The sequence below is a fragment of the Eretmochelys imbricata genome, chromosome 26, assembly GCF_965152235.1.
Source record: "Eretmochelys imbricata isolate rEreImb1 chromosome 26, rEreImb1.hap1, whole genome shotgun sequence".
NCBI lineage: Eukaryota > Metazoa > Chordata > Testudines > Cheloniidae > Eretmochelys > Eretmochelys imbricata.
In genome coordinates this window covers 14913671-14927356 of record NC_135597.1, presented here as the reverse complement: position 1 = coordinate 14927356, position 13686 = coordinate 14913671, and the positions used below count along the sequence as shown (strand labels likewise).

At 69.6% G+C, this 13686-nt stretch overlaps 2 protein-coding genes across 2 annotated transcripts; both read left to right on the top strand.

Annotated features, from left to right (window-relative positions):
• Nucleotides 1-1275: 1275 nt before the first annotated feature.
• Nucleotides 1276-5850, top strand: ANKRD39 (ankyrin repeat domain 39). Its single transcript, XM_077805573.1, has 4 exons — nt 1276-1453; nt 1690-1796; nt 2855-2995; nt 3425-5850. The coding sequence occupies exons 1-4, from the start codon at nt 1360-1362 to the stop codon at nt 3566-3568; spliced, it is 486 nt and encodes a 161-aa protein (XP_077661699.1). The 5' UTR covers nt 1276-1359; the 3' UTR covers nt 3569-5850.
• A 658-nt stretch (nt 5851-6508) lies between these two features.
• ANKRD23 (ankyrin repeat domain 23) lies at nt 6509-13686 on the top strand. Its single transcript, XM_077805877.1, has 9 exons — nt 6509-6535; nt 8203-8358; nt 9007-9138; nt 9394-9501; nt 11312-11410; nt 11670-11768; nt 12532-12630; nt 12883-12981; nt 13569-13686. Exons 1-9 carry the CDS (start codon nt 6509-6511, stop codon nt 13668-13670), a joined length of 921 nt encoding a protein of 306 aa, XP_077662003.1. The 3' UTR covers nt 13671-13686.

Here is a 13686-nt window from a genome sequence, read left to right as displayed (position 1 = left end):
GCTGGCTGGTGGGGCATTTGCATGGCTCTCCAGCACGTCTCTCCTTGAGCTGGGGGAGCTGCTGGCAGGGTTGGGATCCTGCTCTGGAGGGAGGCCAAGGACAGGCTGTAATGCAGCCACCTGGACGGATCAGGTGTATGGGCATGGCCTGCTCCGGCGGGTGGGGGGAAACAGGACTGGGAGCTGCAGAGTGACCTCCCAAAGGAAAGGGGCTGGGCGTGGGGCTTGTGCCATGGCTCTGCAGGGCAGGAGAGCAGAGGGAGGTGGGGGAAGCGGTAAATTAGAGGGGCCTCCCCTGCTCCCCTTGGAGCTCTGGGGCCCGCTTGTCTCCAGGCCCCTAAGCTGGGCTCTGCGTGATGCTGACCCCAAGGCTGGCTTTGGCCCAAGCAGTGTGGACGCCTGGTGCTTTGGGGTGGGGGGCTAGTGAGAGGGGCTTGCCCAAATCCTAGCACTGTGGGTGGGGAGCAGTCTCCTCCATCCCCATCGAGACCTGCTGGGACCTGAGTGTCTGGAGCGAAGGTGGGGGTGCGGGGTTCCAACCCGATCAAAGCCCCTGCCTGGGTTACTGTGCAGCCCCCCCACCCCGGTGCCACCGTGTTTCCTGGGGGCCCCTCACAGGCGGGGGGAGATCGGCTGCCACCTGCCAGGCTCTCCAGGAGGCTGCTGACCCGGAAACCTGCCAGGTGCCCCGTGCCCACGGCGACGGGCTCAGGAGGGTCCTGCAGCTCCCGGTTTTGTAGCTCAGCCGTGGCAGCTCTGTGGGAGCGTGGCCGTGGGGGGAGGACGTGCGGGGCAGGACACCCCCCGCGCCAGCAGGAACCCCGGGGCCAGGAGCAGCGGCGGGGCTGGAGGTCTCAGACCCCCAGCCTGGCATCCCGCGCTGCCCGGGGCCAGCGTCCTGCGGGTCCTGCCCCGGTCCAGCCGCGGGCGAGGCCGGCCCCTGCCGAACTCAGGCCCCGGGCAGCGCGGCCGGCCTGGCACCGCCGGGCCGCCCCCGGGCCCGTGGAGGGGGAGCCGGGCTCGGGCCCCCCCGGGCGCACGTGGGAGCGGAGCCGGGCCCAGCTGGGCCCCTCGCCCGCGCCCCCGCCCGGACCCTGCGCTTCGGGCGCCCCCTGGCGGCTCCGCGCTGCCAGCGCGCCCGGGGAACCGGCCCGGGCGGGGGGGGGGGGGGATCTCGGCGCCCGGCGGGAGCCCGGGGCCGGCGAAGGCGGGTCGATCGGCGCCAACCGGAACCGGAACCGGAACCGGGGGACTGGAAACGGGGCTGCGCCCAGCCCAGGCCGGAGAGGGGCCGAGGCTGCTTCCCGCTGCCGGACCCCCCCCTCCCCCGCAGGCGGCGGCCCGGGGATCGGGGCCCCCATGGCCTCCTCGGGCCCCCCCGGCTCCTGCTGCCCCCACGCGCCGGCCGTGCCCGGCGCGCACCAGACCGCGGCGGAGATGGACTTCGAGCGAGGTACCGGGGTGGGGGGGGAGCAGGGACCGGTCCCGCCCCCCCGGCCCCGGGCAGCGGCTGAAGATCGGCCCCGGGGGGCGGCCCGGCTGGGGGGCAGGGCGGGGGCTGCGGCTGGCGGGGCGGTTGGGGCGGATGGGGGGGCCCGGGGCGGATGGGGCGGATGGGGGGGCCCGGGGCGGATGGGGGGGCTGGCCCCTCCCCCACGCCCGGACCCCACATCTCGCCTCTCTCTCTAGGGGTCTGGTCGGCCGCCCTGGACGGGGACCTGGGGCGGGTCCGGAGGCTCCTGGTGGAGAAGCGGGTGGATCCCAGCCAGCCCGACCTGGCCGGCTACACCGCCCTGGTAGGTGCCTCGGCCGGGCCCCCCAGGCCCTTCGGGGGGGACGGGGCTGGTGCGGACTCCCTGGGGCAGGGTAAGGGTGACACGAGCTGCTGGGCCCCGGCTCCTGTGACCGGCCGGCCTGGGGCAGGGGGGAGATGGGGGGTTCAGGGGCGGGGGCCCCCGTGGGGCCAGGGCTAGACTCGGTGGAAAGCTCCGGCCCCCGGGAAGACGTAACCGCCCCGTGGCTCAGCCCCACGCCGGTGGCCACGGAAAGGGCAGGAGGGCACGGAGCCTGTGGGGTTCCCGGCAGCCGGTGCCCAGGGTGCCAGCCAGCTGGGCTCAAAGGGGAGGCAGGGATGGGATCTAGCCTTGTGACCTCGTCGCCCGGTGCCCACCCCCCGCTGCCAGCTTAGCTAGAGAGGGGGTTGACCCCAGACAGCTAACCTGGCGCACTCTGTGTGTGTGGACGCTCTTCAATCCGGGGCCACCTGCCTGAGCGCAGGTCCAAGGGGAGCCCCCGGGGCTGGGCCCACGCAGGCCACACGGCTCGCACCCACTAGGCTCCGCTCTCACCGGTGTGACGTCTGCGTGTAGACAAGGCCTGGGATTTAACGAGGGCTTGGCTGGGAGGTCTCGTGGTGGAGGGCTGGTGGGATTCCCTAGGGGATGCCGTTCCCCGGGGGGAGAGCGGGCGAGCGTTACTTACCCAAGGCCGCAAGGCTGGGCCCAGAGTTTGAACTCGGAACGAGAGCTGTGTGCCCGTGCCCTGCCTGGTGCTAAAATGCCATGGCTTGGGTGGGGGATTAAATGGAGGTTCTTAAATAGTCAGATCCCCTGGAAGCTTGTCTTGCGAGCTGGGCTGTGATCATGGTGTCCCTCCCCAGAGCCAGCTGCACTTCAGGGCAGACCGAGGCGTCCTGGGGCTGGGTGGGCAGAGCACTTTGAGGCGTGGGGGGGAGGGGGCGCCCGAGGCCCCGCTCCTTAGTGCAAGACTTGTCTGCCGTCGTCATCCACGATGCCGGGTCGGGCCCGTGGGCCAGCTAGCAGTCCTGGCCACGGCCCGTGTGGCCCGACAGTAGCTGGCTCGGTGCAGGGCGGTGTGGCCCCACCCCCTGCACCGAGCCAGCTACTGCGGCCACGTGGACGTGGCCAGGCTGCTGCTGGCCCACGGAGCCGACCCCGGCATCGTGGATGACGACGGCATGACAAGTTTGCATAAGGTGCGGGGCTGGGGCCCCTCCCCCCCGCTGTCCCCTTGTGGTTCCCTGTTGCGGGCGGGGGTCTCAGTGCACAGCACTGCCCCCTGCAGGCAGACCTGCCCCAGCAGGTGTGTCGCTCGCCCTCTGCTGGCTGGAGCGGACAACGCCACTCCATGCCTGGAGCCGGGAAGGTCCTGTTTGCGCAGCCGCGGGCTGCAGGTTCTGTTCCCGGGCCCCAGGGCCGAGGTGGTTCAATGGGAGGCTGTGGGGCTGCAGAGTCAGCGCCCTGTCCTGGGGCAGGGCCTGGTTCTCTCCCCTTTGCTGACAAGAGACGTCTCCTTCCTCCATGGGCATCTGGTCGAGCGAATACTCCCTATGGGTCCGTGCCGCACCCTGCCCCCCGCCCCACGGGAGCGCGCGCCCTGCCTCACTCCTGCTCTCCTTTCGCAGGCCGCCGAGCGAGGCCACCGTGAGCTCTGTGAGCTCTTGCTGCGGCACAGCCCGGGGCTGAAGGGCGTCCGGGACAGGAGGGCCAGGAGCGCACGTGACCTGGTCCCCGGCAGCGGTGCCTTGCGGGACCTCCTGGAGCCCTGAGGGCAGCGCGCGGCGGGGTGGTGCCGCCCCAGGGTGCTCTGTGCTTTGTCTCCCCCTCTTGGCCTGCTGCGGGATTGCAGCCGGTGCTGCCGTTGGGCCCTCCGGCCTCTCCCGAGCTGTCCCTGTGCGTGCAGCCCTGGGTGATCTGGGCGCGCACCCCACTGGGCGGCTGCTCTGGGGAGCCTGCGGCGGGAGAGGGGAACGGGCACAGCTGGGCAGGGAAAAGGAGGGAACCGCTATAAACCCTGTACGTGTCCCTGGCTGCGGGGAGCCACGTTCGGGGGCTGAGATCAAGGGGAGTCCAGCGAGACGGCAGGACACCCGGAGCCGCCAGGGTGCCCCTGCTCCCGGCCTGCACTGCTGATGTCACCACGCGGGGGCTCCCGCTGTGCTGACCTGGCCTCCGCAGGCAGGGAAGAGGCTGCCGGCTCCGCTCTCAGGCAGCTGCAGTGGCTGGCGGCGGGGTGGGCCTCTGGGGGGCAGGGGCCTGTGTCCAGCCCTCTGCGTGAGCCAGGCACCACTGCCCAGGCCTGAGCCAGGCTCCCAGGGCCACGCGGCTGGCGGGAAGCTGAGGCAGCCATGTTGGTTGTGGGCACTGAGAGACAGGCGTGGGCTGGTCCCCTGCGCTGGGCACCACGGACCCCGTCCAGCGGGGGCTGCAGGCTCACATCCCCTGGGAGGAGGAGTCTGGCTGGGGTGAAGGCCGGTGGCCTGCTCCGTGCCCAGAGCAGGTGGCAGCGCGGTGCCAGGCAGCGTCTGCTGGGATTTCTGGCCTTTCACCGTGGCTAGGGCTGCTATGGGCTCCTCTCTGTGCCCGCAACCCTGAGCTGGGGGAGATGAGGGGCTGAGATAGGTTGTCCCCCTTCGCGGAGCTATTTCAGTCCTTGGTACTGGGCTGGGGAACTGGAACCCCCCAAGGATCTGGTGCCAGGATGTCGGGCTTCCCCACCATTAACTCTTCCCCACCTAGTCCCCTGCCTTGTCCGTGTGTCCCGAGGGGCTGGTCTCTGGGGTCCTGCCCTCTGCTGGGGAAGATAGGTTAGTGCCCACCCCTGCCCTGTGTTGCCTGCTCCTCTATCCCCTTGCTGTTCCGCCCCGCTCCACCCCCTCACCGCCCCAGCAGGAAGCAGGCTGGGGGTGCGGTCCTGCAAACATATCCTCCCCACTTGCTCACAGCTGGATTGGAGGGGACCAAAGGGGAAAAAGGGGGAGGGAAGCCCAGACCCCTCCCCATCTATTGCACAGTGATCTGGCTGGGGGCAGGGTGGCTTCTTCTACTCCCCCCTCCCCATGCTAAAGGAACCCCCCCAACCATAGGCCCACAGAGAGCCACCCCTCCCACCCATCCCCAGTGCTAAGTGGAGGTGGAACAGGGGGGCTGCCCTGTCTCCCAGGGAGGGTCCAGCGGAGCCCCCCAAGCTGTGGTCAGTGGAAACTGCATGGAGGGCAGGCCCAGGGGCTGGGAGGTGGACGCTGAGCCTCAGGCAGCAGGGCCAGCCCCGACCTACAGGGGAGAGCGCCCCCTGCTGAGCGCCCACTGTACTCCCTGCAGCACAGCGCCCCCTAGTGCCAGCCCCGACCTACGGGGGAGAGCGCCCCCTGCTGAGCGCCCACTGTACTCCCTGCAGCACAGCGCCCCCTAGTGCCAGCCCCGACCTACGGGGAGAGCGCCCCCTGCTGAGCGCCCACTGTACTCCCTGCAGCACAGCGCCCCCTAGTGCCAGCCCCGACCTACAGGGGAGAGCGCCCCCTGCTGAGCGCCCACTGTACTCCCTGCAGCACAGCGCCCCCTAGTGCCAGCCCCGACCTACGGGGAGAGCGCCCCCTGCTGAGCGCCCACTGTACTCCCTGCAGCACAGCGCCCCCCTAGTGCCAGCCCCGACCTACGGGGAGAGCGCCCCCTGCTGAGCGCCCACTGTACTCCCTGCAGCACAGCGCCCCCTAGTGCCAGCCCCGACCTACGGGGGAGAGCGCCCCCTGCTGAGCGCCCACTGTACTCCCTGCAGCACAGCGCCCCCTAGTGCCAGCCCCGACCTACAGGGGAGAGCGCCCCCTGCTGAGCGCCCACTGTACTCCCTGCAGCACAGCGCCCCCTAGTGCCAGCCCCGACCTACGGGGAGAGCGCCCCCTGCTGAGCGCCCACCATGTTCCCTGCAGCACAGCGCCCCCTAGTGCCACACTAGGGCCAGCCCCCTGCAGTGTGCAGTGTCTTTGGGAGGTGCCCTGTTTCTGGGGGGTGGGGACATGCTGGCAGGGCATAAATTCATAATAAATCCCTCACCAACTGCACTGTCCCTGTTTTGTGTAAACTCACCCTGACGAACCTACGGGGAGATGGGAGCAGTGTGGGGCAGGGACTGTCTCTGTTCCGTGCCAGTGCGGCACCTGGCAAGGGGGGCTGGGCCAAGGCGGCTCCTGGGGGCTGGGCTGGGCACATCGTCCCGCTAGCCGCTGGTGGGGCAGACGCCTGCTCCCTGCCCCGGGTCCTGCGCTGGTCCCCGGGCCGGTCTCCCTGGTGCTGAGGCGCGGGGGAGGCCGAGGGGCAGCGTGGCTGGGGGGTTACCTGCCAGCCTAGCACGGCAGGAGAGCTGGGTTCCAGTCCTGCCTCGGCCAGGCCTTTGCCCCAGCTCTGTGCCTCAGTGTCCCCGCTGGGGACGGGGGGTGATGGCTGCTGGCAACGGGCTCTGAGGGGGTGGGGGCGCTAGAAGGGCTCAGGGCTGTTCCCGGGGCTCTCCGGGAGGCGTTGCCCGGTCAGGGCACCCCGTGGCAGGGCCCTGTGGGCCCCGCCCCACTCCCTTCGCTCTGGGGCCGGGCCGGCGCTGCCCGTGGGGAGCCCGAGGCGGAGCCGGGCGGGTCACCGGGGCCGGCGCAGGGGGTGGGGGGCGGACCCGCCGCTGGGATAAAAGCAGCGGGGTGGGGCGAGCCGGGCGCGGGCGGACCATGGAGCTCATCAGCGTCCAGCAGCTGGTGAGCGGAGGGTGCCCCGGGGGTGGCGAAGCCCGGGGAGCCGTGCGGGACACGGGGGCGCTGCGCTGCTGGGCCCGGCCGGAGCCCTTGGGTCGTCCAGGGCGGCGGGTTCGCTTCACCCCAGAGGTGGCTGCATTGGCCCAAGCCCCGTCCGCGGGGCGTGCGCAGCCCCCTGGTCTGCGGGCCAAGGCTGGGGGCGGGGCGGTGCCAGCCGGACTCTCCTTAGGTGCGGGGAGGGGGCCTCTGGATTGACTTTGTGTCCGGGGGGGCTGGTTATGGGGCAAATGTCTGCTCCCGGCGGCAGCGTCGTGTATCAACCCGGAGGTCTCCAGGGCGCTGGGCTGTGGCTTTCCTGGGAACAGACCCGGCTGGGGGCCCCACTGGGCTGCCGCCCCCCATTGCGGTGACGTGGCAGGTGGGGGGTGGGTTTGTGGAGTTGTAGCTGAGCCCTTGGGGGGATGCAGGGGACTGCCATGGAGCTTGCCCCCTCACCCCCCAGAACAGGGCACTGCCCCTGGGTCACCCCCTGCCCTTGTGATCTCCTCAGTCCCTACACGGCGGGTCTGGTGGGATCCCCCTTGCGCCGCCCCACTCGCCTGGGTCTGGCGCCTGGCTAAAGCCCCAGGGACGAGGGGGTTGGGGGAGCTGGTGCTCGGTGCCGCGGGGGCTGTTTGGGCAGCCCCTGCACTGGCCCTTCCGGGCTGGGCCAAGGCCGCTGTGGGACTGGGCTGTTGCTTTGTGGGTTGCTGGCTCAGTCTCCCCAGGGTGGGCTGGGTACCCCCTGCTGCCCCTTGGCCCCCGGCCCTGCAGGCTTGTTGGCACTTGTTTGCCCTTGGGCAGCATCCACCACACCTGCTGTTTATTTCAGGCGGGCCCCAGCCCCTGGAGGGGGTATAAATAGGGGCTGACGCTGCCCTGGGCCCGGACAGGTGCACGGCCGGAATGCCAGCCGCAGCCAGCGGGGCGCCCGGGCAGCCGTGACGGGAGATGGCAGAGCAGGGACTGGACACCCCCTTCCCCTGGGCGAGCAGGGCCCAGCCAGCCAGGGAGCGAGTGATCCGGGGAGAGCTGTGCGCAGCCCGGAGCCAGGCCTGCCAAGGGCCCAACGACCTGGGAATGTCCCGTTCGCACCCCCGCACTTGGCACCAGCTGGGGAGCGCGGAGCTAGTCATGGGGAGCCGGGCTTAGCACTTCCAGCCTCCTCTCCCAGCGTCCTTCTGTGAGCCAGGCTCCCGCTCTGCCCTGAGCCGCCCCTGCTCTGTGCCTCTTCCCCAGCTGTAGAGAAGGCCTGGCCTCACTACACCCCCTGAGTTTTAATTCATGTTTGAAAGGTGCATCCCATTCCCTGCCCCCTGAGCCAGCCAGTCTCCGTCCTGGGGCTGGATGGGAGCCAGCACCCCCCAGAGGGGAAAGGCCCCGTGCCCCATTCACTGCCCCCGAGACAGCCAGTCCAAGCCCTGGGGCTGGAACCAGTGTCCCTGGAGGGGAAAGGCCCCGTGTCCCATTCTCTGCTGCCCTGAGCCAGCCAGTCCCTGGCCACCCTGGGGTCAGATGGCAGCCGGTGCCCCCTAGTGAAGAAAGGCCCCATGTCCCATGGGGATGCCCCATCTCCTACATTTCATGCCCTGGCTCCGCCCTCTACCTCTCCTGCCCCCCCTTCTCCCCAGGTAAGTGGCGACAGGTATGAGGGGACGGTGCGGGCCTTCGAGGTGCTGGCGAGGGGAGCAGCACAGGAGCCCGAGGGCTGGCGGAGCGGCGTGGCCGGGGTGCGGGATGCCGTCAGCAAGGAGAAGCAGAAGGTGAAGGAAGAGAGGAGGAAGAAGGTGAGCAGCTGGCCCCTGGCAGGGTGGGGTGGCCACAAGGGGACTCGGGGGACAGGATCCTATAGGATCCATAGGGTCTTTCCCCAGCCCCGGTGTCTAGCTCTGTGAACTCTGTGCTTGCTTGTCCTGCTCTGTGAAGGCCAGAATGGCATTTGGTGCCCCTCACTCCCGACCCGCGGCCCCTGCCGTCCCAGCCCTGGGCTTCCCTCCAGCTCTGCTGGAGCCCCTCAATCCCGTCCCCTAGCCCTCTTACGCCCCAGCCCTGGGCTCCCCCACCCCCTTCTCTGGTGGTGCCCCTCACTCCCGACCCGCGGCCCCTGCCGTCCCAGCGCTGGGCTCCCGCTCAGCAGAGAGCACTGAAGAATTCAGCGGTGGTCTCCCTAGGCTGGTGGAACCAGGTGTCTGGGGGACTCTAGCTCTCCCCCCTCGTCTTAGAATCTGACCCCCTTGACCTGGCTTTGTGCCAGGAGCTCAGACGGGCCTCGATGTCCCTGCGGGGACCAAGTGCCCAGTTCCTGTCCCGTGCTCAGGACAACCCCAGCTGGGTGTGGCATGGCCCCAGGTCCTGTCCACTCTCCTGGGCGGCTGGTGCCGGCACCAGGCACTGCTGGCTCTGCCCTAACCTGCTCTCTGACCTGCCCTGGCCAGCTTGAGACGCTCAACAGCTCCCGGGTGCGGCTGGAGAGTCTCCAAGACCTGGAGGACATTGTGAGGCTGCGGAAGCACAAGAAGAGCCGGACGCGGGTGGTCCGCCCCAAGGAGCCAGAGCCGGCAGTGACGGTGAGCGACACCCCAGCCGCCCGGCCCGGGATGGGAGCGAGGCCGCCGGGGGCTCAGATCACTCGGTCCCAGCCAGCTGCGCTAGTCCGGAGCCAGTGACCCCTCCTCAGGGGCTGCTCTGCCCCCCTGCAGCGGTGGCTGGAGCCCTCAGGGGGAACGGGGGGGATGCTGGCGAGATGCGCTGAGCCAGCTGGGCAGTGCCCCGGGGGGTGGGGGGGCACTGCCCGGGCACTCACCCCTCCCTGTCCGCCCTAGGCGGAGCCTGTGGATGCTGCACGGTTCCTGCAGGCGGTGCTGGAGAACCAGGTTCCCACGATTGACAAGTACCTGGCGGACGGCGGGGACCCCAATGCTCACGACCAGGTGTGAGGGCCGGGGGAAGGGCGGGTCCTGGGGCTTTAACCCAGAACGTGCCTTGAGCGAGGTTGGTTCTCGCCACAAGCCCAGCCTGCGGCTGAGCCCCTCCGGGTGCCACGGGACGTCCCCTGCTCGGGCTGACGCCCCGTGGCCGGGGGGATCCGGCTGGGACCTTTGATTGGCCGGGCTCCCCCGGCAGAACGCGCCTTGGGGAGGGTGTGCCCAGCCTTGCGGGGGGGAGGGGGGCAGTGATCTAGCAGCTGGAGCACGCGTGCGTGTGTGTGTGCGGGATCCAGGGCCTCGGGATGGCGGGGGTGTCATAGAGCTTAAGGGCGGAAGGGACCAGCTCACCCAGTCTGACCCCCCTGTATATCCCAGACCACCCCCACCCATGGACCCAACAACCACAGATCCCAGCCCTCGGGAGCCCAGGCTGGCATGTGCCCCAGGCGGAGATCAGGAGGGGCTGAGGTGCCCGGTGCCCCGCAGTGGCAGGGAACGATGACGTGAGATACACCCTGGCAAGGGACCCACCCCCCACGCTGCAGGGGAAGGTGACAAGCCCCCAAGGTCCCTGCGTCTGACCTGGGGGAAATTTCTTCCTGACCCCCCCAAGCCACCAGGGAGACCTGGGGGTCTGAGCCAGAGCCGGCCAGCCACGGGCCTGAGACAGAGAGAGCCCGGTGCCCCCGCAGAGCCTGGCCCTCCCCACGGGCCCATCCCCAGCTGGGGCTGCCCCTTGTTTAACCTCCCAGAATACACTGGGGGGAGGGGGGATCTCTTCCTGACCCTGGCGGGGGGCCAGCTGAAACCTGAAGCATGAGCTTTGGGCACATGGGAGTTCAACCCGCCCAGCCCACCATGGTCCCAAACGCCCCGGCCAACCAACGCCCCTCTTGTCTGTTTGTCCTGCGCACGCTTCAAACCCGTGATGGTGTTTGGCCAGCAATGCCCATGGGGGGCTGTTCCAGAGCCCGAGCCCTCCGGCGGTTCGAACCTGCTGGCTCCCTCGTGCCCGGAGCATGTGTGTGTGTGTAGGGGGGGGGATCTAGCGCCCGGAGCGTGTGTGTGGGGGGGACACCTAGCGCCCGGAGCATGTGTGTGTGTGGATCTAGCACCAGGAGCGTGGGGGTGGGGGGGCTGGGGATCTAGCGCCCGGAGCGTGTGTGTGTGTGGGAGGGGGGGATCTAGCGCCCGGAGCACGTGTGTGGGGGGGATTCTAGCGCCCGGAGCACGTGTGTGTGTGGGAGGGGGGGATCTAGCGCCCGGAGCGTGTGTGTGTGTGTGGGAGGGGGGGATCTAGCGCCCGGAGCACGTGTGTGGGGGGGATTCTAGCGCCCGGAGCACGTGTGTGTGTGGGAGGGGGGGATCTAGCGCCCGGAGCGTGTGTGTGTGTGTGTGGGAGGGGGGGATCTAGCGCCCGGAGCACGTGTGTGTGTGTGGGAGGGGGGGATCTAGCGCCCGGAGCACGTGTGTGTGTGTGGGAGGGGGGGATCTAGCGCCCGGAGCACGTGTGTGTGTGTGGGAGGGGGGGATCTAGCGCCCGGAGCGTGTGTGTGTGTGGGAGGGGGGGATCTAGCGCCCGGAGCATGTGGGGGGGGGGGAGCTAGTGCCCGGACTGTGTGTGTATCTAGCGCCCAGAGTGTGGGGTGGGGGATCTAGCGCCCGGAGCGCGTGTGTGTGCGTGGAGGGGGGATCTGGTGCCTGGCTCCTGGGGAGCTGGGGCTGCGCTGCCCAGGGCAGGAGGGCAGCGGGGACCCAGCGCTGAGAGCAGCTGGGGTTGCCTGGCGCCGGGTGACACGGGTCTCTGCTGCAGTTCAGGTGCACGGCGCTGCACTGGGCCTGCCTCCGGGGCCACGCGGAGCTCGTGGACAAGCTGCTGGCGGCTGGAGCCAGGCTGGAGCCCAGGGATATGGTGAGCGAGCGTCTGGTGCCCACAGAGCCGTCCCCCTGCCGGGTCCCATGGCCAGGGCGCTTGGTGGGGTCAGAGCCCCCCGGGTCCTGCTCTGAGTCATTCCCAAGGGCTGGCAAACCTAGAGACTCTCAGAACCAGGCATGAGCGCTGGTGACCCGCAGCCCCCCGGGGCGCTGTGACCTGGGGCCCAGGGTCCGTGTCCCCGAGCAGCCCGGTGCCCTGGCCCCCCGGCGCCTGACTCTGCCTTCGCTCTGCCCAGCTGGAGGCCACGCCCGTGCTCTGGGCCTGCCGCGGGGGGCACCTGGAGATTCTCAAACGCCTGCTGGACAGAGGAGCCAAGATCTCCACGTGGGACAAGGTGAGGGGCTGGGGCTGGCAGCCGAGAGGGGGCAGCACCGGGGCCCGCTGCCACGGCCGTGAGAGGTGGCTCCCTCTGGGGGCTCTGCTGGGGGGAGTGGGTTTCCCAGCACCGATGGGGCAGGCTCCTTCCCTGCTCTCGGTCCCGTTTTGATGCCAGCCTTTCCTTGGCTCTCGCTCTGCGTCCAGCCACCTTCCCTACATCACTCCATCCCACCTCTATTTCCCTTCACTTCCTGTCCTAAACTGGAGTGCGATGCAGGGGTGAGCCTGATCAGTGGAGACAGGGGCTGGCACCAAGCTGTCCAGGCCAGCCGGCAGCTCCCTCCCCGCTCTGGGCCTGTCCAGCAGGGTGTGCGCCCCCCAGGGAGCAGGGGCACTGGAACGGACAGGGCCCCCAGCTGCCCCTCCAGGTTAAAGGCGAGGGTGGCTGGTTGGGGCCTGGTCCGAGCTCCGTGCCCAAACGTGCTGTGGAGGGGGGAGGGATAGCTCAGTGGTTTGAGCATTGGCCTGCTAAAGCCAGGGTCGTGAGTTCAATCCTTGAGGGGGCCATTTAGGGATTTGGGGCAAAAATTGGGGATTGGCCCTGCTGGGAGCAGGGGGTTGGTCTAGATGACCTCCTGAGGTCCCTCCCACCCCGATAGTTTGTGCTTCTATGACCCCGGGGAGGGGGTGGCGCTAGAAGCGGGGTATTGGGGGCTGTGGGGAGGGGTGTGCGCCCCAGGGGTGTGTTGCCATGATAACGGGCCCTTGTTTCCCTGCAGCTGAGGAGCACGGCGCTGCACGTGGCCATCCGGACGGGGCACTGTGAGTGCGCCGAGCACCTGATCGCCTGTGGGGCCGAGATTGACGCCCAGGACAAGGTAGCGGCCCGGGGCCTGAGCCCCCAGCCTCACTCCACGGGGCATGGCCCAGAGCCAGGGGCCGGGGCCCTGGCTGATGCTGCAGGGTCCAGGGAGCAGGCGCGGAGCTGTGGCTTGTACCCTGGGCTGGCTGGGTGCCACACAGGGCCCCAGAGGCAGCTGCATGGGGGCAGGGCTGTGCGTGGGCAGGGGAGGGGGCATTGCCAGGCATGTGCCCTGGTCCGCTGAGCTGCCCGTGCCTTTGGCTGGCAGGAGGGGGACACGCCCATTCACGACGCCATCCGGCTGGGCCGCTTCAAGGCTGTGAAGACCCTGCTCATGTACGGTGCCAATCTCAGGGTCCGGAACCAGGTGAGCACCGTGTGGGGCTCCCCCGGGGACAGCCTGGGAGGGCAGGGGCTGCTCCCTCTGCCCAGCCTGGGGGGCTGTAGCCAATGGTAGAAACCAGCCACCCCCAGAGTGAGGCTCCCTCAGCCGGGAGCCCAGGCAGTGCCCTACCAATGACACCCTGAAGAGGGGGCTCGGACTCCTGGGTTCTATCCCAGCTCTGGGAGGGGAGGGGGGGGCTAGTCGGTCACAGCAGCGGGGGCAGGGCGCCAGGACTCCTGGGTTCTAGCCCAGCTCTGGGATCGTGGCCAGGAGCTCGCGCTCAGACATGGGACGAGTGTTTGTGAGCCCTGCTCGAGCCCCTCAGCCCGGTTGTTCCTGCTCCCATGGGAGTCTTGGCTGATTGCAGGATCCCCTGGGGAGAGCTCCCCCCATGCTGACCCCGGGCCTGCCCCATGCTGTCTGCACAGCACTGCCCTGGCCAGCAGGCTCTGCCCCCTCCCCGGCCTGCTCATGCAGCGTGCGCCGGGTCCGCAGCGTCCCAGTCCTTGCCTAGTGCCGGGGAAGGGGCTCATGCCCCTCGGCAGCCTAACAATATCGGCTCCCCGCAGGAGGCCCTGCGACCCGTGGACCTGGTGAAGGACTGGCAGAGGGGCATCCGGCAAACCTTGCAGGCGTGTGCCAACCGGCAGCGCCCCCCTCGGCGGCACTGATGTAGCAGAACCAGCG